At 52.2% G+C, this 22690-nt stretch overlaps 9 protein-coding genes across 9 annotated transcripts; 4 read left to right on the forward strand and 5 right to left on the reverse strand.

The window, feature by feature from the left end:
- Window positions 1–53: 53 nt before the first annotated feature.
- On the forward strand, window positions 54–1046 carry AtWU_08495 (putative short-chain dehydrogenase/reductase; the record flags this gene model as incomplete). The annotated part of the gene is made up of 1 exon (XM_035503603.1): window positions 54–1046. The coding sequence occupies one exon, from the start codon at window positions 54–56 to the stop codon at window positions 1044–1046; it is 993 nt and encodes a 330-aa protein (XP_035359496.1).
- A 359-nt stretch (window positions 1047–1405) lies between these two features.
- On the forward strand, window positions 1406–2898 carry AtWU_08496 (glutathione S-transferase family protein; the record flags this gene model as incomplete). Its single annotated transcript, XM_035503604.1, has 5 exons — window positions 1406–1442; window positions 1513–1535; window positions 1592–1703; window positions 1825–2038; window positions 2112–2898. 5 exons carry the CDS (start codon window positions 1406–1408, stop codon window positions 2896–2898), a joined length of 1173 nt encoding a protein of 390 aa, XP_035359497.1.
- A 113-nt stretch (window positions 2899–3011) lies between these two features.
- Window positions 3012–5813, reverse strand: AtWU_08497 (ATP-dependent RNA helicase DBP10; the record flags this gene model as incomplete). Its single annotated transcript, XM_035503605.1, has 1 exon — window positions 3012–5813. One exon carries the CDS (start codon window positions 5811–5813, stop codon window positions 3012–3014), a length of 2802 nt encoding a protein of 933 aa, XP_035359498.1.
- A 297-nt stretch (window positions 5814–6110) lies between these two features.
- On the forward strand, window positions 6111–7173 carry AtWU_08498 (putative replication factor-a protein; the record flags this gene model as incomplete). The annotated part of the gene is made up of 3 exons (XM_035503606.1): window positions 6111–6114; window positions 6236–6342; window positions 6415–7173. 3 exons carry the CDS (start codon window positions 6111–6113, stop codon window positions 7171–7173), a joined length of 870 nt encoding a protein of 289 aa, XP_035359499.1.
- Window positions 7174–7359: 186 nt separating this feature from the next.
- On the reverse strand, window positions 7360–9292 carry AtWU_08499 (MATE family efflux transporter; the record flags this gene model as incomplete). Its single annotated transcript, XM_035503607.1, has 2 exons — window positions 7360–8525; window positions 8581–9292. 2 exons carry the CDS (start codon window positions 9290–9292, stop codon window positions 7360–7362), a joined length of 1878 nt encoding a protein of 625 aa, XP_035359500.1.
- Window positions 9293–10388: 1096 nt separating this feature from the next.
- Window positions 10389–11008, forward strand: AtWU_08500 (DUF202 domain-containing protein; the record flags this gene model as incomplete). The annotated part of the gene is made up of 2 exons (XM_035503608.1): window positions 10389–10525; window positions 10585–11008. The coding sequence occupies 2 exons, from the start codon at window positions 10389–10391 to the stop codon at window positions 11006–11008; spliced, it is 561 nt and encodes a 186-aa protein (XP_035359501.1).
- Window positions 11009–11224: 216 nt separating this feature from the next.
- On the reverse strand, window positions 11225–12154 carry idi1 (isopentenyl-diphosphate delta-isomerase IDI1; the record flags this gene model as incomplete). The annotated part of the gene is made up of 3 exons (XM_035503609.1): window positions 11225–11460; window positions 11512–11850; window positions 11914–12154. The coding sequence occupies 3 exons, from the start codon at window positions 12152–12154 to the stop codon at window positions 11225–11227; spliced, it is 816 nt and encodes a 271-aa protein (XP_035359502.1).
- Window positions 12155–15075: 2921 nt separating this feature from the next.
- AtWU_08502 (putative C2H2 finger domain protein (Ezf)) lies at window positions 15076–16235 on the reverse strand (the record flags this gene model as incomplete). The annotated part of the gene is made up of 3 exons (XM_035503610.1): window positions 15076–15175; window positions 15229–15302; window positions 15351–16235. The coding sequence occupies 3 exons, from the start codon at window positions 16233–16235 to the stop codon at window positions 15076–15078; spliced, it is 1059 nt and encodes a 352-aa protein (XP_035359503.1).
- Window positions 16236–18446: 2211 nt separating this feature from the next.
- Window positions 18447–22028, reverse strand: AtWU_08503 (uncharacterized protein; the record flags this gene model as incomplete). The annotated part of the gene is made up of 16 exons (XM_035503611.1): window positions 18447–18908; window positions 19000–19063; window positions 19129–19163; window positions 19318–19393; window positions 19751–19779; window positions 19891–19905; window positions 19972–19990; window positions 20048–20132; window positions 20202–20250; window positions 20315–20335; window positions 20410–20452; window positions 20521–20608; window positions 20740–21020; window positions 21080–21634; window positions 21682–21819; window positions 21880–22028. The coding sequence occupies 16 exons, from the start codon at window positions 22026–22028 to the stop codon at window positions 18447–18449; spliced, it is 2109 nt and encodes a 702-aa protein (XP_035359504.1).
- Between the last annotated feature and the right edge of the window lie 662 nt (window positions 22029–22690).

Here is a 22690-nt window from a genome sequence, read left to right on the forward strand (position 1 = left end):
GCAGTCTTTTCATCAAACATTCATTGCACTTTCATCTTTTCATATCATCCAAAATGTCTTACTCTGCCGTCCACGCCACCCCCCAAGGCCCGGGTGATGCCCGACCCACAGCCCTCCAAATCGTCCATGACAACAACATGCAAGATCAACTCAAAGGCAAAGCCGCCGTCGTGACGGGCGTCTCCTCTGGCCTAGGAGTCGAGACCGTTCGCGCTCTCGCTGCCACCGGCGCAACGCTGTACCTGACAGCCCGGGACCTGACCAAAGCGCGCACAGCCCTAGGCGACATCTTCCAGCCGGAGAGAATGGAGCTGGTGCAGATGGATCAAGCCTCGCTAGCTAGCGTGCGACAGGCCGCAAAGCTCATCCTGTCCAAGACAAACAAAGTGAATATCCTCATCGGCAACGCGGGGGTCATGGCTGTGCCAGACCTGCAGCTCACAGAGGATGGATACGAGATGCAGTTCGCAACGAACCACCTCGCCCACTTCCTGCTGTTCAATCTGCTCAAGCCAGCTCTACTGGCGGGAAGTACTCCCGAGTTTCATTCACGAGTAGTTCTGGTCTCGAGTTCAGGACATCGCGTGCATGGGATCAACGAAGCGGATAATTATCATTTCCAGAAGGGTGGATATGATCCGTTGGTTGCGTATGGACAGTCCAAGACTGCGAATATCTATACGGCGAGTGAGATTGAGCGGCGGTATGGGGGGCAGGGGTTACATGGGTTGAGTTTGCATCCTGGGATTATTGCTACTGGGCTGGGGAGGTATCTTTCGGAGGAGCAAATTCAGGCGTTGTTGACTGATGAGACGGTGGGTAGGGTTGCGAAGAGTACAGAGCAGGGTGCGGCGACTACACTGTGGGCTGCTGTGGGGAGGGATTGGGAGGGTAAAGGGGGGAAGTATTTGACTGATTGTGCAGAGGCAGAGGATGGAGAGTACGATGGGCATGTTGGGAGGTCGATTGTGAGTTATACGTATTGGCCGGAGGGAGAGGAGCGGTTATGGAGAGATTCGTTGGAGATGGTGGGATTTCATGATTAGATGGTTTTTATTTTTCAGATTTTGTGTTGTTATTTTCAGTTGGTTTTACTTAATAGTTGGCATTGCAATTAATCACTCCACTTTTTCAATCTTTACACTTATGATCGAGTATATATACGAGATGATATAGTAATCATCTGACAGTCTCCCGACAATCAAGAAACGGCCCCCAAAAACAGTCAGCTCACCCCATTCCTCTAATCAATTTTAGCCACACGCTAATCATCCTTCGACAATCAGGCTACAGCCTCATCATGTCAGAGTCAGCGGATGTATAAAGCCCTCTCCTCCCTGCTTTTCTCTTTCCCCCTCATTCTAACTACACTTACTCTACACTCACTACCACTAAGACTCTCACCATGACGAACATGAAGCCCATTACCGTCTGGATAACCCGTACGTTCCAACCACCAATATTATCTACTACCTTTGTATACTAACAATATGATTCATTTTTTATGTATAGCTTCCGGTCCCAATCCATGGAAGGTCAGTCCCCCACACCACTCACACATACCATTCCCTAACTAATAGAGTACTATTAGGTCATCGTCATCCTCGAAGAACTCAACATCCCCTACAAAATCAACTCTTTCGGCTTCGAAGACGTCAAGAAACCCCCATTCATCAACATTAACCCCAATGGCCGTGTACCGGGTATGTGTCCACCCATCATCCCCTCACTATTACCCCACACTATAACCCCCTCACGGCAGCCACCAAATACCACAACACCACAATATAAACACAGCCAACCAAATAACTAATAAAAATACAGCAATCCAAGACCCCAACACCTCCACCCCCACTCCCGATAATCAACCCTTCACCCTCTGGGAATCCGGCGCCATAATCCAATACCTAATCGACCTCTACGACCCCACCCACAAACTCTCCTTCCCACCAACCAACATCCTCGAGAAACATCTCTTAAACCAATACCTGCAGTTCCAAATGAGTGGACAAGGACCGTATTATGGGCAATGTGGATGGTACACCCACCCCCTCTTTCCCCACAATCACCCATTTTCATACCCTAATAAATGCGTTGTTAACTGTGTACAGGTTCTCCACCCTCTCCCCCGAGAAACTCCCCACCGCAATAACCCGCTACCAGACCGAAGTGCACAGAGTCCTATCAGTGCTCAACACCATCCTTACGGGGAAATCGTGGCTAGTTGATGAGAAATGCACGTACGCGGACTTGGCTTTCCTGCCGTGGAATTGTCAGTTGGGGATGTTGATTCCGTCTGATGATGATGATCATGATATTCTGGGCCCGTATCCGTGGGTCAAGGCGTGGCAGGAACGGATGGAGGGGAGGGAGTCGTGGAAGAGGGCGATGGTAGTGAGGGAGGGGTTGATGCGGGAGCAGGGGTTGGGGAGTAATGGGATGCCCGAGGGGGTGAGGGATATTGGGGAGTATGAGGAGGTTATTAGGAGGAGAGAAGAGGGGGATATGAAGAGGGAGAGGGATGAGGAGAGGGTGAATGAGGAGGAGGGGGTGTTGGGGTGTATTGGTATTGGGGGTCAGAGTATGAGGGGTGCTCAGGAACAAGGGAAACAGGGTGAGGAAGAGGACAAGGAAGAGGAAGAGAGGTGGGATGAGCAGACTGGGGTGATGGGATGTGTTGGCGTTGGGAGTGCAGGGAAGTATCAGGAGAGAGAAGCGAGACAGGAAGAGAAAGAGGAAGAAGAGGACAGATGGGATGAAGATATGGGAGTGCCGGGATGCATTGGGGTGGGGAACCCAGGAGTATATCAGACGCAACTATCACGAGCCGAGGGAAAGAAAGACGAAAGATGGGATGAGGAGACCGGAGTGCTAGGATGTTCTAAACTCGGTGTCTAAGTCTACATCACAACATGCCAGTATATTCAGACTCCTGGTATAATTATCACTTTTATCTAACATGGTATCTACATATGCAAAACCTAGCACACAAACCACAAGCCTCAAGTCACCTACTTCTTCCTCGACGGCCGAGCATTCTTCTCGCGTCTCTTCTGCTTCAAGTTCCTAGCTAACCGGATATCATCCGTATTCTTCAACTCACTCTTACCACCCGCCGCGGCCCCTCCAAACTTGCCCAATTGGCGCTCCTTCGCCGCCTCGTTCTTCTTCTTCATCTTATCATAATCTCCACGGAGCGGATCAGCCCGCTTCGGCGCCTGCTCCTTGTTATGCTTGAAGCGTCTACCACCGCGGTAATGGTTAAGATCCGCCCCGAGACCCGGTGTCTCGGCCTCACCCACACGCGGCAGACGAGTGAGTCGCTTGCCCTTCTTCCACGCGTCGAACCGTCCACTGCGGAAGCTGGCAGCGATCTTGGCACCACTCTCACCACGCACCAGACGGGTACCCTTCGATCCGTCTTCGTCGTTCTGTCGCGACACGTACTTCTTGTGACGCTTGTCCCAGCGCATCATGGTGCGAGGCTCGCCGAACCCGCGGCTGCCTTCGTCGCCGAGCAGATCCATGGCTGCGTCGCGGGATGCTTGTGCGAAGTTGGCGTTGGTGCCGGAGTGCACGCCGTACGCGCGGTCTTCGGCCATGTTGGTGTTGTTGGGGGTGTAGGACATGAAGTATTCGGGGTTCTGGAAGGAGGTGGCGCTGGCTTCTTTCTTGGCCTTTTTGTTGCTGGACTGGTTGTAGGAGGAGAAGGTGACTTCGAGGTCGGATTCCGATGCGAGTGACATGTTGTCAGCCGGTCCTTCGCCGGCTTCGTCTTCGTCGGAGAAGGCGCCGTCAGCGTCTTCGGCGTCGGCGTCTCCGGACTTGGTGGGTACATCGTCGTCGTCGAATTCTGATTTCGCTTCCTGGGCGCGCTTCTTCTTCGAGTCGAGTGTGGTACGGACACGCTTGATTGTGTGGAGCGCCTCCTCGTTCTCGGGCTTGCCGCTGCGGCGGTTGTTCACTTCGAAGATGGTCTCGTTGGGCCGGTAGCCTCCGATACGGGCCAGCATCTTCTCGCGCTCGGCTTCGAGTTGACTGGTCTCGTCGTTGAACAGCGGGTGCAGGGCGGTCCAGTTGTCGGATGAGACAACCTCTTTCGAGCGCTTGGCACTTTCCAGTGATGCTGCATTACGTGTGCGCAAGTAGAGCTTTTCACCCTTGCTGGCGACGGAACGCTGCGCCGCAATATCTACCGTATCATCCAAGACCTTGGTCACCCACTCGCAGCTCTGAGACAGGCCGTCGCGGGGAAATCCTCCCACAACCACGTCCTCGGCGAAATTGACACTTTCGCCATGCTCCCGACCGAGGACCAGTCGCCGGCCGAGGAACAGCTGCAGATCGAGAAGGTAGGGGGCATCGGAGTCGCGGACCAGACTGTAACTCCAACCGGTGCGGCCAGCACGCGCGGTACGACCGACACGGTGGACGAAGATCTTGGCTTGCGAGGGGAAGTCGTAATTGATGACGTTGGCCAGAATGGGAATATCGATACCTCTGGCTGCAACGTCAGTGACGACCAGGATGTTGGAAATGCCGGTACGGAAGTTGTGAACTTGGATTTTACGAGCCGTCTGGTCGAGGGAACCGTAAGCGTAGGAAGTAGCGAAACCTGCCTCTTTCAGCAGGGAATACAAGTAGTCGACGTGGTGCTTGGTCGCGGCGAAGATAATCGTCGAATGCTTCGTGGGCGACTCTTTAAAGTTGATTCCTTTGTCGTCCGATCGCTTCCGCTTCTTCGAAAACCTCCCGCCCTTTCCACTGGCGTTCTCTTCCTTCATGCGCTGCGCTGCCTCCGTCGGGCCCGTGGGCATCTTGATCACGTTGTGGAGGATATACATCAGTGCACCCTCCTTGTCACTGGACTTGACCGAGAAGAACGCATTCTGCAAATCAGGCGAGATCTTGCTCTCAGTATCCAAACGAACAAGCGTAGGCTCCTGCAGACCAGCGCGCGCGAATTCAACCAGGGACTTGGGCAGGGTAGCCGAGAAAAGCAGGGTCTGACGAGTAGACGGCAAGCCGTGAAGAATCTCAGTCAACTGGGCAGCGAAACCCATTTCGAACAATCGATCGGCCTCATCGAACACAACGTAGCGGATACTCGACAGATCAAGGTGCATTTCGACCTTCAAATGCAGAAAACGACCGGGCGTCGCAATCACGATATCGGGGTTACCAGCCATCATTGAGAACTGTTCCTCCAAACTATCACCACCAACCAACAACACCGACTTGAGATCCGTGCCCTTCCCCAGCTCCTTCACGACCTTCAACGTCTGTAGCGCCAACTCACGCGACGGTGACAAGATCAAGCCACGAGCTCCGACCTGGGTACTATGGCTCTTCAACTTCTGAATCATAGGAATGACAAACGCAGCGGTCTTTCCCGAACCCGTGCGCGCCATACCCACGACATCTTGATCCTCCATAATCACCGGAATCGTCTTGCGCTGAATAGGCGTCGGCACGGAGAAACCCTTCCTCGTAATAGCCTTCAACAAGTTCGCATTCAATCCCATGGCCTGGAAACCACCGCCCTTCTTCACCGTGCGACCCTTCAAATTCGACGCCTTCCGGTTTGCCGACGCCTGCGTCTCCGCGATAAACGCCTCGTCGTCTTCATCGTCGTCATCATCGCCGCCGCCGCCGTTCAGAAAATCGAGCTGCTCGGGCGCCGCTGCCTTCGGTTGGCGCTTGGGTTGCTTCGCGGGGGCCTCGTTGTCGGACTCGCTGTCATTTTGGAACAGCGCATTCGTGATGTCAAATTCATTCTCCGACATAGCCGGAGAAGCGGCTCGACCAGGCATTTTGAAGTAGTGGTCCGGTCAGCCTGGATGGAGAATTGGAACCTATCGTGAGTATGCAACTACTTATCGGCGAGACTTTTTTTGAGAATTCCGCCGGGCGGTGAGGATAATCGCATCAACGTTGTGCCGGAGCAAACGGATCAATAAGAGGCAAACAGGGCAAACACTTTGTCTCTCCCCGCGACGCGTCGGACACGTCCCGATGCGGTAAAATGCATTGCGTCCTGGAATCAATCTTCACTTGATATACCCATTTCTCTATATTCACTTACCACTTCAGAAGCACACATAGACACCATGGGTGAGTACATCGTACCTACACTATATCCCTCCTCCCTATGCTATACTACTCCCCCTTACACCCACCCTCCACACCATCCTTCCCTCACGCGTCCACATATCCCAACTAACCACCCCTCCAGACAGCGGCTATAACAATTACAGCAGCACCTACAGCGGCGGCGGCGGCGGCGGCGGTGGCGGCGGCTTCATGCCCGGCGAGATGAACAATAGCCCATCTGGAGGAAAGGTACATTGCCCCCATCCCCCAACTACCTCATCCATCCCATCCCATACTAATGATAAAATAAAAAAATCTCAGTCCGACTACGCCAACCAAACCCTCCGCCCAATAACCATCAAACAAGCACTCGACGCAATCCAACCATACCCCGAAGCCCCCTACCAGATTGACTCAGCCGAGATTTCCAGCATCTGCTTCATCGGCCAAGTGCGCAACATCAGCTCTCAAAGCACAAACGTCACATACAAGATCGACGACGGCACAGGCGAGATCGAAGCGAAGCAATGGATCGACTCTATGACGGCCGACACTATGGACACGGACGACGCAGCCAATCCCAAAGCTGCCCGCGGAAGGGACGGGAAAGTAGAGTTGAATGGCTACGCCAAGGTGTTTGGGAAGTTGAAGTCGTTTGGAAATAAGAGGTTTGTGGGTGCGCATTGCGTGCGGCCCGTTCAGAGTCTGGATGAGGTGCATTGTCATCTTCTTGAGGCGAGTGCTGTGCATTTGTTCTTTACGAGGGGGGCGCCGGGTGCGGCTGCTGGTGGCAATGCTGTGAAGGGAGCGGGGGATGCGGCGATGGGTGGTACGGGAGATGAGTATGGTGCTGGGGCTGGTGTAGGGAAGAATCTGCCTGCGATGAGTCCTGTCGCGAAGAGAGTATATCAATTGTTGAGGACGGAGCCGCAGAGTAATGAGGGGTTGCATGCGCAGTTGATTGCGGCGAAGCTGAGTTTGCCCATGCCGGATGTGGCCAGGGCTGGGGATGAGTTGCTCACTGCGGGTGTGATCTTTTCGACGGTGGATGAGCAGACGTGGGCGATTTTGGAGTTTTAAGTTAATGGTTTTTTCCTTGTGTGGGTGGATGAAAATAATTTGATGTGATTATGGCATTTATTATTGCATGAATTTAGGATTGTTACTATTTACGTAGGGTCATTATTGAGGCATCATCTTGTACATTTACTAACTCCACTACTTCATATCGTAATACATCACATCATCATCACATACTGGTATAAATCAAGTCATCGCGTTCCGCCGCAGCGCATCCTCCACCGAGCGATGCCAATTCGTTTGCGTCAAGAAGAACGCCTCAATGATCGAGACCAACAACAAGGCCAACGCAACGCCAGACCACAATCCAAACAACCCCCAATTCAAACCGAACGTCGTGCCGAAACTAATCGGCATGGCGATAGCATAGTAGCAGAACAGCTGGACGTAGCCGCCGATTTCTTGACGGCCGATACCGCGCAGGATACCATTGCAGTTGGCAGCCAATGCATCGAACAACTGGAACGCCGCGCACAGAGGCAGGACCTGGGCGACGAGCTCTATTACCTCCTCGTCCGAGGTGAACAGGTAGGGGATGTAGTAGCGCAGGGAAGAGAGGAGGAGCATGTTCAGCAGACCGACGATGACGGCGCCGACCATGGATACCTTGGCGGACAGCTTGGCGGCATCGACGAGCGTCGCGCCGATGAGATTGGCGACGCGGGTGCTACCGGAGATGGAGACGGGGAAGGGAATTTGGAAGGTAATGCTGGAGATGGTGGACAGGACGGACTGGGCGGCTAACGGGGTGGTGCCGAGATACGAAGACGCCAGGGTCAGGACTTCGAAGGCAAGACACTCGGCTTCAACCATGAGGAGCCCGGGAAGGGCGAGCTTGATCATGGGTCCCCAATTGCGTAGGGCGCGGGTGGTGACGCCGTTCCAGCATTCGGAGCCGTCAATGAAGTACACGTACAGGAAGAGGAAGAGAGGCATCAGGTTGTCTGTGATGGCTACGGCAATGGGAGCTCCGATGAAGCCCCAGCCGAACTGCCACACGAATACGTAGTTCATCACTGCATTCAACGGGGCACAGATGAGAAGAACATAGAGCGATGCAGAGAACAGTCCCTGCGCCTGCACGAACCGCTTGCCACTTTCGAAGCAAGCGTACCCCGGAGCACCCAGCGCAACCACCTTCAGGTACAAGCCGGCCAGCATGGCAACCTCTTTTTCCGGCACGATCCGGATGAGAATCCGGTCGGCGAAGAACCACAGCACGATAATAGGGATGGAGATGGCCCAGAGGAAGAAGACCATCTTTTGCATCTGCAGACCTACCAGCTTCTTCCTTCCGGAGCCATACGCCTGCGCACACAGAGTATCCAGACTCGTCGCCAGACCTTGGTAAACTGCACAGAGTCGATCAGTATCAAAATGAAGACACGCCCAGGCAATTGAACATACCAGCATAACCCGTAATACTCGCACTCATACTAGCCAAACTAACAGCCCCAAGCTCCTTCTTACCCAGATGCCCGAGCGTAAAAATACTCGCGACAGTCAACGAATACTGCAACAGAAATGTAACCACCAAGGGCGCAGCATTCTTCCCAATGACTTGAGCTTCCCGTTTCCATGTCGTCTGAATCAACCCAGCGGTAACCGCCTCCTCCCACTTCCGATCAATCTCATCCTGATCTTCCACCGCCTCATATTGTGATCCACGACGCTGCCCACCCAACAACGCAGCCGTCTCCGTCGCTTCCACGGGCTCTCCCCGTCTCATGCGCCCACCCTTGTGCACACCCGGCTCGATGCAACGATTATCAGTGAGCAAATTCCGCTCATCCTCAATTGCCCGTTCCCGTTCCCGCCGCGTCAACCCCTCGCTATCCGGCCGATGCGGCACAACCGTCGCATGCGAGACAGTCGTGAAGAACCCGGGCCGCTGGTACGACCCAGCTAGCGAATGGGGATTCGTGCCGGGTTGGCTGTGAATGGCACGGATGGTGGAGGTCTCGGAGGCTTCGTCGTCAGTGGTGAGCATGGACCCTTCGTCGTCGGCGTAGTCTTCAATGTCGCGGGCAATTGCGGTGCGGGCGAGCGGCGAGCTGGATCTATACCGGCTGTGAAACTCCTCGTCTGTGATCCCGCGTATGCTGTTCCGGCGGGCCATGGTGCGGAAATGGGTTCCACGGGGGAAGGAAGGTTGGTTGGTCTGCTGCTGGTGTGTATCACTGCAGTTGCAGGCATCCGTGCAATTGCACGGGAAGGACAGGGGGTGTGTATGTTGTGTGAGAGAGGAATTGGATCCGCAGGAATGGGGAAACAGCAGGAATTAATAGCAGGATTTAGTTAGACAGCAGGGAGAGAGGTTTTGTATGGGAGATGCGCAGGGATCCGGTAATCGCATTACGCAAGGAAGAAAAGCGCAGATTTTGCCGCTCAGGCCATGATGATCCACTCACTATCTGGAGTTTCTACCAATTGAGTGAGTGAGTCATGGGTTGGTGTGCTAATTCTCCAAGTTTTAACCGGATTGGGATTGCGCTAGTATGGATGATAGCGATACAAAATACGAAGTATAAGTTAGTATAGCGATGTCTATACACACCACTGAGAAGATATATCCCGGTAGAAGAAAAGAAGTAAGTATGAATGAACAACAAGAATGCAATGATAGACCCCGCAAATGAACGGACCCCACGGTGGATGAAAGATGCCAGGAATGCAGTACGTACCAGTATTAGTTACATACGACGGTAAAGATAGCCCCTCGGCCAATGATAAGACGATATAACAATCCCAAACGAGCTGGTCCAGCCGAGACTTGAATCGCGGTGGATCAACAACCAGACAAGCTGTGATGATCCATATCCACACAAGCTGTCTGATGGCAGATAGCAGATTGACAATGATATAGATCGTATATCTGCAACAAATTGATAATAGTCTACCTACGCCGTATAATCGCATTAGCACATGTAATAGAAAAAGATCACGGGATCAACGAAAATGACATCATGTGGACACCGCATCACGTGTCTCCACATAGACCCTGTGCTTGTGCTTTATGTAGGCACATTCATATAAGACATACACCGATATAGCATAGTTACTTATAGCTATTACTCCTACTAGGCTACTTCTAACTAAATTTATCCCATTAAACTCACCGTAGCTTTTTCACATACTGCACACCACACACACACACACACACACACACAACATTATCAATATACAACAACAAGAAGAACACCACCACCACCACCATGTCCACCACAACCCAACAACATCAACACCAAGAACCCCAAGAATCCCAAGAACAAGAAAACACCCACACCCTCCCCAAACCCCCCTACAACCCAATAATAAACCCCTCCAACACGCGCCCAATCCTCGCAGACGAGTGAGTCCACACCCTCTCCCCCACCCCATACCCTCCAAAACTAATAATTATCTCCCCAGACAAACCTCCCTAAAATCACACATCTTCCTAACCCGCCCCTACATCTCCACCCTCCTATTCGAAAACGCCACTTCCGATGCGCGCGACCACTGCGCCAACGAGCGGACTTTCCTCTCCTGGCTGCGTCTCTCAATGTACCTAGCCATCGTGGCCATCGCCATCATAATCAGTTTTCATTTCCAGACCCCGCCAACGGGGCTGGAGCGGCGGATGGCGTTACCGCTGGGGATTGTCTTCTGGGTGTTGAGTATTGCGTGTCTGGTGAATGGGTTTGCGAATTATGTGCGCACGGTGAAGAAGTATAGTCGGAAGGCGGCGCTCGTGCAGAGTGGGTGGAAGACGCAGGTGACGTTTACGGTGGTCGGGACGGTGATTTTGGGGAGTTGTGTGTTGTTTTTGGCTACGGATGCTAGTACGAATTGATTTGATTGAGCATGTTTTTTGGGGTTGGTTTGGGGGGAAGTGGTAGTGGGATATGATTATAAACAAAGCTAAATGGACACTACACTCGATAGTATGTATGTAATAGGGCCATCAAACGCTGCAGGGAATCATGTCAGGGGATATATGTATGGTGAACCGTGTACAGGCTGCAGATGCAGAAAGATCACAACTTTATCGTCATCGTCTTCGCCTCATTTACATCCGCCGGATCTGCTGCTCGTTCTTGTATCCCTCTAGCGACGCTGAGCCCAGGTGGCTCCACCATTCGAACAGCATCGAGTTGCAGATCAGCTTGAACCACGGCGTGAACTTCAGTCCTGGTTGCTCGAACATCTGCTTCAGCTCGTCCGCCGACACATACCGCGTGTCGCGCACTTCGTTGGGGTTCACGTTCAAGTCGACGTCGGCCTGGATGAACAGAATGTAGTCAACTGGGTATGGTCAGCCACCTGTCCAAAAGCTCATGACGGGTATCGACATACTCTCGTGCTCTCCCCACTTGCCATCACTGGGCGCCTTGTAGTGGATGCGGGTGAAGAACTCGAACTTGTCCAGCGGCACCTGCTCCGGCTTGATACCCAATTCGTGTTCCAGCTTGCGCTGCGCCGCGCGCTTCACACCCAGCACGGCCGCATCGAGCTGCGAGCCAGTCTCTCCGGGGATGCCCAGGGGGTGGGAGCAGCAGGTGTTCGTCCACATGTCGGGGAAGGTGATCTTCTCGGTCGCACGTTGTTGAAGCAGCAGACGCTTGTTCGAGTCGAAGAGGAATACGGAAAAGGCACGGTGGAGGAGGCCGCGATCAATGTTGGTCATCAAGTGGCCTGTGGAGTCGCGCCATCAGCATGGACTCTCTTTCAATGCTGGGTGAAGAACGATAAACTTACAGGCCTTCTTGCTGGCACTGCCAATCGGCTTGTCGTCGTCGTCCAGCACAATACACACCTCTTCCATCAGGCGGACCTGTTCCTCATCGTAACCGGCAAGCTCGTCGCCCGGGGCGGAGGCATTGCTTGTCGCAGTGGGGAGCACCTCCCGCGCAAGAGAAGTGTCAACCTCGGGGAAGAGAGTCGCGACGTTCTCAGCCGTGATTCTCGGCGTCTCAGTGACGGTAGTGGTGGCACTCATCCTGATGATTTGGCTGGAAGAGTGAAGAAATCGACTAGGCCTCCGGTGCTGTACAGAATGGGGCGAAAAGAGTGAAATCTTGGGGAGGGAGAACGACCCCCTCGATGTGGGGAGAACAGAGCGGGCGCCTGGGCGGTGGCAGAAAACCCATCGGGCGGCGCGGTTCATCATTTCCCTTTTGCAATTGGGTCATTCACTGCCCTATTGCTTATAATGTTCTTGTGCAGTCTACGGACAAACTGTTCAGGCTGGCGGCATAATTGCTTCGGAAAACAGGATACTCCGGCGCTCCCCAGCTGGTATGTAGGAGCAGAATGCCAATCATGCGCTCAATGTCAGCCGAATACCGGGCCGTGGCATCTCCCTTTCCCTGGCCAGGTCTGCAAGCAGCTGGATTGAACGTCCGTCGGTACAGAGGCTAGAAAAGCAACCGCCCACTGGCTGTTCGCATCAGTCCAAAGCAGATCGAGGTGGACAGACAATGCATGTCCATGCCTGTCCATCCTGTTAAGACCAAACTTTATGGGGCTGACAGAGCTTCCGCGCTGTATGCCTGCCAACTATTACCAACAACTGTTCGTTGAGGCGCATTGCAGGCATGTTCTTCAGTCCGGCAGTTTCAGGCCTGCAGAGTCGGCATAGCATAGCCTCTTGCCCACGCATATAGCTGCAGAACTTGGTGGGACATGGCCAGCCGCTCAACAGCGTCTACCAACCCGGTTAATTATTTTACTGACTCGGCCCCAATTGATCGGGGTGTCTCATTCCGTCGGGTCCTAGTTTCCCTGCTCATTGCTGGAGCCTGACACAACCTACCACTGGGGGCGAAAGCCGCGCAACAAGCACACTCCCAGTGCTAGACCATACCAACAGTGCAAACGGACTGTCTAGTGTCTTGGTATCCAGATGGAAGTTGTCCGACACGACAGCTCTTGTCGCTTAATCTTCATTGCTCTCTTCGGATCCGTCGGACGCGGACGTCCGATTAGTAGGTCGTAAACACTTTCGTCGCTAAACAACCAGCAAGGGCCAATAAGCGTCCAATGCACAAGGCGTCAGGATTGGTCCAGGCGTTAATCCCATCGTAGCCCCCATTCGTAGTAGTTGACTAGGCCGCGATTAATATGAGGATGGCTCGTTAGTGTATTGCCCCTTGATTTAGCAGCTTCGTTGGACCTGCTCCCGTGTCGGAGTTTAGAACGAAGCTATTCAGTACTGGGCGGAGTTAATTTCCACTCGCGCGCTTAGTTTCTGGTATCGAGAAAAATGGCGCCATTCATGATTCCCCGCCTTCAGCGACGGTCACTCCGACCACTAACTCAACCATTCTATGGCTGCAATGCCGGAAAGTGGGCGCGTCAACCCAGTTTATAAGGGAAAACTCGTCACACGTCACACAAAGAATGTCTGAAATTCTCTCAAAGCAGCAAAAGTCGCAAGTTATAAACCAACAGCGCAGTCGATCAAACATCCGAAGGGTCAAGGTATCCGTGCCGTGCGCTTGGCAGGATCAGTCCGTGTCGCGCTTGTTTGAACCTAAACCAGCTCGTTAGGGGTCTGGATTCTTCCATCCGATAAATCGAACCATAGCCGGTCGCAGAACTATCGGATGGGTGATGATATACGGAGACCTGGCTCCACTCGACTTAGAGTTGGAGCCATTGTGCGCAGATAAAAGTCACTTGCGCCGCGGGGATCACCGCGAAAGAGGAAGGACTCTCAGAGCATGTTCCAACTTCCGTGCCTTCAGTTAGTCCCGATGGGTCCGCTAGGAAGCCTTCCGACTTCCCCATAGTCCTCCAACCCAGAACGGTAATGGTTATCTCGATGGCGCACGACGATAGGTAGGCCTTGCTGACAACTCCCGCGGACGTATGGAGCATTCCTATTATCGTGTGTCTCTGGTCTTTCTTTGTGCTCAAGGGACCCGTTCCTCGCGCCGCTCCTTCATCGTTAAGTGGCCGTCAACCCACTTATCCTGCCCCCCCATGTCCGATTCCGTTCCGTGTGGACTGGATTTTCGGCGTGTATTAAGTTTGTTAGGGCAATTAACGCAGCACTTGGCTCGTTCCTGGTGTGTCTAGCTGGTATAAGCTTCCGCGCTGCACCTTGTTAACGAGTCGTGCAAGACCGGAACATGTCCATGCTTCTCCGCTTCGTACTTTTTCCCCGACTAATGCCTAGCACGGCGATAATATTCGTCGATACTGACGCGCCATTGGGTGGTCCTTCATAGATAGCGAGATGGCATAGGATTGCGTGAATCAATAATGGAACAGCCGGCCTAGTAGCGCCTCTTCCGGGGCCCATCTCTTCCGACAATGGTCTTGTAACAGGTTCGGACCAAGAGGAATCGGGAAGTCCTCCCGATGATTTTGAAAGTGAGGCTTTATTCTGCAGGAGCAAGCAATGTGAATCGTCGTCTGCAACGCGCTTCTGTGAGCTCACTCTGGCCATGCGGCCTAAAGTCATGCTGCTGTTGGGTGGACCTAAACAAACGGTCCACTTTATGGTCCACAAAAGTAAGTTGTAAACAACTTGCAAGAATAATCAGAATAGCCCAAGAGACGGTAGAGGCACTTGTGGCGGCTAAAGTCTGTTAAACGAAAGGCATGGACCTGCCATGCGCTGCTTGATTTCTATAAGCCGCCTTTGGGTGACGACGGATCTCTAGCGATATTCCAAAAATATGCAAAACTAAAAGTCGACAAGGCCTCCCTGATGAGAAAATAAACAATCAAAACAAAAGCAAACTGCCTCCCTGCGCTTATACAAAGAAAACACAAAAAAAATACATGGGTAGTCATGCTTCCAAATATACAGTGGATCCTCTCCAAAAGTATGCAGCCGTATCGTTCATGGCCAGCTGCGATCAACGCAGGCATGGTCTAGAGCAGGCAAATAAACCGTCAAATAGCTGTTTAGTGTGCGTAGTAGTCATGAGTGGGGTATGGCGCGTCTGTGTCGTTTCGGGAGGCTCGTGTCTTCCGGATTCTTCCATCGCAGCCGTCGGACTGATGTCTGTAGCAGAGTGAGTTCGTTGATTCACATTGGTGTTGGACAAGATACGGTACCTTGACAATGTGTCCTGTCGACTGTAGCGCCGACCACACTTCTCACAGCCAAATTTGCGTATTCCCCGATGGATCTGCGCATTCTATTAGTAATGAACTTAGCTCTATCCGAAGTGACTTACGCTATCTACGTGTCTCTTCAGGTCAGTCCTCCGCCTAAATTCCCGCCCGCAAGTCTCACACGGATGTGGCCTTACGTAGCTAGGGTCGTGGCTTTTCATATGCTCTTTACAGTTAGAGCGTCGTGTGAAGCGGACACCACACGTAGGACACTCTAAGCCGCTCGCCGACGGTATCCTGGATTGTTCTCCCTTGGGCGATTCGCTAACATTCTCGATCCACTTTGAAATTGCCTCATCAGGGACCAGATCCGGCGCAACACTTTTGTTCGGGTCCATCTCAGTTAGGGTGTTATTCGGTCGTTGAGGATGCAGATATGCGGTGTTGATCTGAAGTCGAGGGATCTCTGGCATCCTGGAGACCATCGTATTGGATGATTCGTCCAGGAAAGACGATTCCCAGACGTCCTCTGTCGGATCTTGCACGTTGGACCAGCCTTCTGACGCGGCCATGGTTTCCGAGGTAGGAGTGTTAGGCCAGAAGCGAGGTATTTCATCATGCATCGCGCCAAAATCCATGACCGGGCTGTAACTGGGTGATACTGAGATGTCTGCATGGCTACCGAATGCTTCGTAATGAGTCCTGGGCGGAAAATGACCGGCGTCTGGAGGGGTTTCGAGGATATTCGGGGAATGCGTTATTGGGTCGGACCAGTTGCTCGTTGAGAGTGCATATTGCTCTGGACACGGGTAGAGTCTGATCTGGCTTGAAGGGGATCCTGTTCCACAATTGGAAATTCCTAACCCGGACAACGACTGAAAGTCGTATCTATCGAGGGGAATAGCCGTTGGGGATGGGTAGGCCGGAGAAGCTTTGAGTAACCTTTGGTCATCCCGCGCCGAGTGAGCCAAGGGAGAGGATGGGAACGAGGTAGGTGTACAATCCATGACGAAATTAAGATTTAATCACAAACAGAACAGAATTGGGGAAAGAAGAAAAAAATTTTTTCGGGGAAAGCTGTAACCAGGAGAAGGATGGTTCGTGACGTTTTCTGGGTCGAAGGATCGCTTTTATGTTCACAAAACTCCCGCGACGTCCTGTGGCTGAAACTGGGGAAGGGCTGGTGGGAAGGCAACAATATTGGTGACTAGTAGATGCTATTCAAACGAGAGTGAGGAAGTTATTTGCAGTGTATATAAGTAGAAAAAGACTCAACAGCGACGCTGCTGGAAGATGAGAGTAAGTGGCGAACCATGAACAGCAGCTGAAAAAAATATCTCGGGGGATGCCATATGATGATTGGAGTACAGCAACCGCTGCATGGGGCACAGGTAGAGAGAAGAAGAAGAGATGAGCAACAGGTTTGACGCCTCATCAGGCAAGGCAGAATTGACGGGACGTTGTTGCATGGATGGGAAAGAATTCAGAGCGAACCTAGCTGGAACAACGCGGTCCAAGTGGACTGCAGCCTGGGTCTGCAACATTATTCAGATAGGCGCGTCAATTAGATGCCATGCGCAAGAATTTAGCGCCGGAAGGGTGTGATCAGGCCAAGGTGTCAGTCGGCGCTGTACCCTGTCGCGAGGGAGAGGAAGAGGGAGGGGGGTGTGGGTGTGGATGGTGCATGGTTTGATTCACACCGGACGACGCCGTCATTTGTCGCCTAGCGGACATGACCGGGACCCAGCAGATCCATCAGCCAGGGAAATCATGACATCTGAATGGTACAAACGTAGAGAGAAATGTAGGGAACCAGATAGTAGTGTTAATTGTAAATGTGTAGTGGGGGGGTGTGTGGTAGGAGACCCCGTTAGGTTAGGGGATGCAGTGCCTCTTGGGACAACAAGCATGGCGCTGGGGAAAAGACGGGCAACAATAGCGGCTGAATTATTGGCAGCATGGACGGGGGGAATGCCTGGCTTCCTGATCAGCAACAGTCGGCTGGAGCAGCGCGCTTTTTTTCCCTTTTCTCCTGTTCTCCTGCTCTTAATGAAACGGGAATAGTAGGACCCGACAGTTTGGTACCTAGCTTGGCGAAGCAGCATTGCAGTGCGTGTCGCCAAAGCAGGCCGGTTGGCAACACTGCCTCATTATCGGCGAAGTAGTATGCATAAGCCAAAAATAATACCCAGTCAGGTACTGCGGTACATCAGAGCCTCAATGAAGGGTACCTGGAAGTAATAGAGAGGGTGGATGTGAGAAGAATGGATGTTGTAAAAAGTGGTGGTTGATATGGTTGCTGCGCGGGACGGAGTATACTAGTAGGACTAACAGTTAGCGAGGAGAGGAGGAGGAAGAAAAGAGAAGTAGTGAGGTTCGGTGGTTGAGGGAACGGCGGACTGACAGACCAGTGACAGCCAGGCTGTGGACGGAAGGGAGAGTGACCACCACTACTACTCTGTACCTACTACTTACTACCTACTAACTAACTGGGCAGGGCAGAAGAGGGGCTCCCGCCTCTAATCCTGGTCTTTACCAAAGAGTAGTATTGTACTAGAGACACTCTCTGGCTTTCCCACGACCATGGCAGTGGCCCAGTTTCCCTGTTACTAGTTACCTGCCGCTCACTCATGGTATCATTCGGTAATCCCCTGAAATTACTATTTTTTAATCTATCTACTTTTTTCCCCTTCTTTTATTTCTTTTTCTTGCTCTCTGCTGGCCTCGGTTCCTGATTGATTATTAGTCTACTGCCTTCCTTTGTTGTTATTTTTCCTGTTTCGAAAATATTCCCTGAGAGACCCATTTGTGGGACTAGTAGTAGGAACATCATCTAAATCCCATCTCGGAATCTATTCTATTTCTATCTGTAATAAAAGAGAACCAAAACAAAAAGAAAAAAAAAAAATGAGAGAAAAAAAAAAAGATCGCTGAAGAAATACAACAGAATGACAAATTACAAACGACAATCGCCCAGTGCACTCCGTACAAAGAAGTTGTTCGTCGCTGGCGGGTCTCCAACTACTCCGTCCCTCCGACCTACGAAATGGTCACTGGCCGGTGCTCACGCTAATGCTTTAGGCTCTGGCACCGGCCTGACGCCAGGTGCGTGTGTATACCATTCTTCCGCTGTGGTCCCCTCCCCTCCTTCCATTCCTTCTGCCCTGCACCGTAATATACCACTTTCTGACACCTCTCCCGACTTTCTGTAATTACCCTCATTGGCTTCGCTGGTGAAAGGCCATCCGAGCAGCCACTCGATCCACTTGTGTGCGCAACCGTTCCACCTCGTCGATCATATCCGCGGTGTCACCACGCCCAGCCTGGCCCGAACTTGGTCCGCGCGCCTCGGGATGCTGGCCCGGGTTAGACCGTTCCTTAGGCCGGCTGGATGCCCACGAACGCCCTTCCTGTGCGGAGGCATGGAGCGGGGCATGGTGCGTGGAGAAAGGGAACCCCATCTGGATGGAGGATGTTGGTCGACTGCTTGTGGTGGTCGTGGCAGTTGGTGGAAATTGGCTATTTCCCCGAGAGACGTAGCGGCGGCTAGATTCATAGGCCCAGATCAGTGCGACAAACGGGAGGTGGGTGGCCCGGAGCAGAACGATGCGCACCCGGCGGATGTGCTCTGCAGGTAAGAAGAGCCTCATGGGGCGGATACAGAGGAGGGGAATGAGGTTCTATCGTGGAGGCATGGCTGCTGTCAGCGACACCACCCAACCCGGTCATGCAGGGGCCAAAAATTAAGTATCGTGGGGGTTGTTTACTGACCAAGGGAGGCATGAAATACGTCAATCTCCGAGAATTACTGCTCTCGAGCACGTAGATAGACAGTCTATTGCCACACACATCAGCGGGAGGAGCCGTAGGGCCGAAGGAAAGTAGTAGTATGACACATACTGAAAGAGATACTCTTCTCGGGCATGCGCCATGACCTGGACGAAGGGCACAGTTGGGTAGACAGATTAGCATGGCTCATGCACAATAACATAACTAACAACAACAACATGTCGGAGGGGAGGCCGGGCAAGCCCCGCACCTAGTAGTAGTCGAAGTGGTAGTATGATGTGGACAGTTGGAGCGACTTACCCCTTCCAGACTCATGCTCATGAGACTGACCAACGACGAGATCAACAGAAGGTTGGTCATCGAAACGAAAATCAACCTGTCGACCATACCAATCAGCCACTTTCCTGTAAGCACCGAAATTATTATGCCGGAATGATCGTCCGAATGCCGCCATTCGCGAGAACACGCGAGGCTTCATTTTACTCTGCGCCGCGACCGATTTGACGCCATGTGTTTCCGGGCGGCACCGGGTCTCCAGCCTCTAGGAACAGAACTGGGTCGCATCGCCTCAATGTCCCACGGAAGCATCAGGAGGAGAAAGGAAATGCATGGCTGGTAATCGCGGTCGCAGGGCAGCTGGAAACACATCCAACGTGACCAAAAGTGTATGCGACCGACACATCTCATGGAGCCTGTGGCGCAGTAGAGGTCTGGGGATTGGAGAAGCACTCACATCAGACCGTAGCCAAAGATCGGGGAAATCTAAGAATTAGCGTGTCAGTAAAACTTTCCACGAGAGCCAACCGATTCTGCAAGACCCCTGGAAATTCGGGTTTGGGCTGCATGGCGGCCGCGCTGCTGCATTAGACTCACATCGTGAGCGATGTCCTTTTCCAATCATTTCAGCCACCGTCAGTTTGAAGAACACATGTTACCCGATTAGGAACAACGCACGAAGCCCAGCACATTCGATCTGCCTCGCTCTGTCAGTCAACTGGCGGTCGATGAGGGGGCATTTTCACCGCCATACCCAAAGAACACTTTCACCAAAATCCATGACATTTGCCGCAGAGAGAGGCGGTCACGGGCGAGCATCGTGAAGGTGGTCAGGAACCCTGCAGATGCACATTTACCGCGCGTTGGCTTTCTTCGGCCTTGTCCTATGCGTCATCGGGGTCACCTACCAAGGTATAGCACTACGACTATCGGAATAAATCGAAAAAACGCTTTTGTCTAGAACCCCCTTATCAGCGTCTTTCGCCACCTGCCACCGTCTGGGCGAGCGGAGAAACTATACCATCTCCTTGAGAACAGGGATCTGTGCGTCGAAACTGTCAACGTGGCTTCCAGAACAGGGTTCTTCCGGGTCTACGCCTGCATGGATTGCCTTACCAGACTTCCAAAATAGGAGTTCAAACTCACAAGGGAGCAGATCCTGTTCAGCTCTTGTGTCAGAACCTGAAACAGGTATCAAGATCATCGGAGTAGGGGGCTTAGTCTTACCTTGGAACCAGGAACAAAGCCTCCAACGATAGAATATCAAACGACAGGTCTGTGATGTAATCACTTTGTTTGGCTAGTCCAATGATCCCTGGATAGTCGTGTAAGTCAACAATCGAACCACACTGCGGCCCGCTAAGTGAGCCCAGCTGCGGAAACAGGCCCAGCTGAAAGAGCTGAATGCGGACAAGGCAGATCTATAGCATGGTGTAAATGACTCACTGGCAATGACAAAGGCAAGGCCTGTGCCAATTATGCCCATATTCCAAGCGCTCCAGAAGTCCATCTGGTAGAAGAGCATTCCGGTATCAGCCATCCCGCTGACTTCATCGTATGCAAAGGCAGCGATCCAGATATACATCATAGTCTCAAAGATACCTATGCCAGTAGGCTTCCTCTCGACTAATACCGCATAATAGAGAAATAGAAACGAGACAAAGAAGGCCGCTTCAAAGGCCTTTCGATACACTGGCACTCTCAATCGTGAGTATGGATCGGCGGTTCTGCCAGACATGGATATCAGCATCTGGCAACTAGGTCAGGTAGCGCAGAGGCGGGTTACCTTTTGTTGAAAAATTGGGGTTTCTTCTTTGAATGCACGCTCAAAGAGTCCCAGAAAACAATCTCGCCCTTCCAGATATTGTCTATCACCTTCTGAACCACCTTCTGGCTGAGAAACCTTTTGGCGTGTGCAATTGTGGCTATCTCGAGTGCGTTCAGTCCAAAGAACCTTGACAGCTTCTCAAGCTCATATGCGTCACTTGCAGACATGTTGGATCCCGGCTCATTGATGTCAAGCGAGCTCCCTGCACGTCTCTTGCCACCAAAGAACCGATACAGCGATGATGACGAGCTTAATAATAAGGGTGTCCTTTCGTCCTCTTGCGGAAAGGCCTCACTCGCCATCGTCGCGAACCCAGATGTGCCTCTTTCTGCCTGTGAGATATCCATACCGCCCTGCATTGGGGTTTTGAGTTCCTCAAGAAGGAACTCGATGGTCTCGCGCTGATTGACATGACAGAGGAACTGCCACGCAACGTATTCACAGGCATATCCCCGGCTTTCATTCAAGCCCCAGTCGGTTTCAGCATCATTGGTAAATTGCCATTTTAAGATCCTAAGGTATATCTTAGCACCACCCAGCTGTCGGGAGAGTCTACTTACATCAAAGCGGCGATTATACATGGATTGTGCGAGTTTTCAGCCAAGGAATATAGGAGCAACCGGAGACTGTGCGCATGAGGAGAGAACCTTAGCTCTTCAAAGGTGCACGCGACATCATTTATAGCGATGACCAAATAGCTAAGTGGTAAATGTTAACTAAGCGAATCTTTCAAATGGGTATTCTTGGGCCAGCTGTACTTGTGTAGTTTTCGAACCACATCAACGAGCGGCTCATTGTCATCAATAATAGGAACCTCAAATGGTGGCTGTTCAGCGGGTGCAATCGATGAAGTAGAGGATTCCAGCCTCAGGGAAGCCATGTGGTGGGAGAATCGATTGACCTGCATAGGAGATCAGCGGGTCACGCCAACATGACGCGAGTGTGGAGAGGCCACAAAAACAGTACCTGAACACGTCCCAGACAAGTTTTTGATGTCTGCAAAGAATCTGTTTTGAAGGAGTGCAGAGTCCGATGATATGTCGGTGAGCCACGTCCACAAGATGCTAACTTTAGTTACTAGGAGCTAGTGACGGGTACTAAATAACTATCCGAGCAGGTGCTCAAGGAAAGGTTGAGGTTATTCGAAATCCTGCCAGCAGAGACGTCGAAAGAGGATGGTCAAGAACAGGTAAATCGTCACACAACAGTAAGATGCAGCTGGTAGAATAAGGTGCGATGCTAAATACGAGTGCGTGAAAGACACCAGCTAGCTGTACAGCTCGCTATCAGCACAATAATGGGGCCAATGTTCTTTATGAGGGTCCTCAGCGCTGTGATTGGCTGCAGTGCTTGGTGCCAACCGGCAGGCAAAACAAGCTTCGACCCTCTAGCACCGCATCATTGTATGGCGGTCACCGAATCAGATGGGGGAATTGCCAGCACATCAGTGCCTGAACTCGCAATGCCAGAGGTTGAAACATCAAGAAGTCCGCGGTAATTGGATGAATAGGGAGGAGATTCCCGTGTTTGCGGTGGTGGATCGCCACCTGTCAAATCATCAAATGATCT

Source organism: Aspergillus tubingensis (genome assembly GCF_013340325.1).
Source record: "Aspergillus tubingensis WU-2223L DNA, scaffold_9, whole genome shotgun sequence".
NCBI classification, from domain to species: Eukaryota; Fungi; Ascomycota; class Eurotiomycetes; order Eurotiales; family Aspergillaceae; genus Aspergillus; species Aspergillus tubingensis.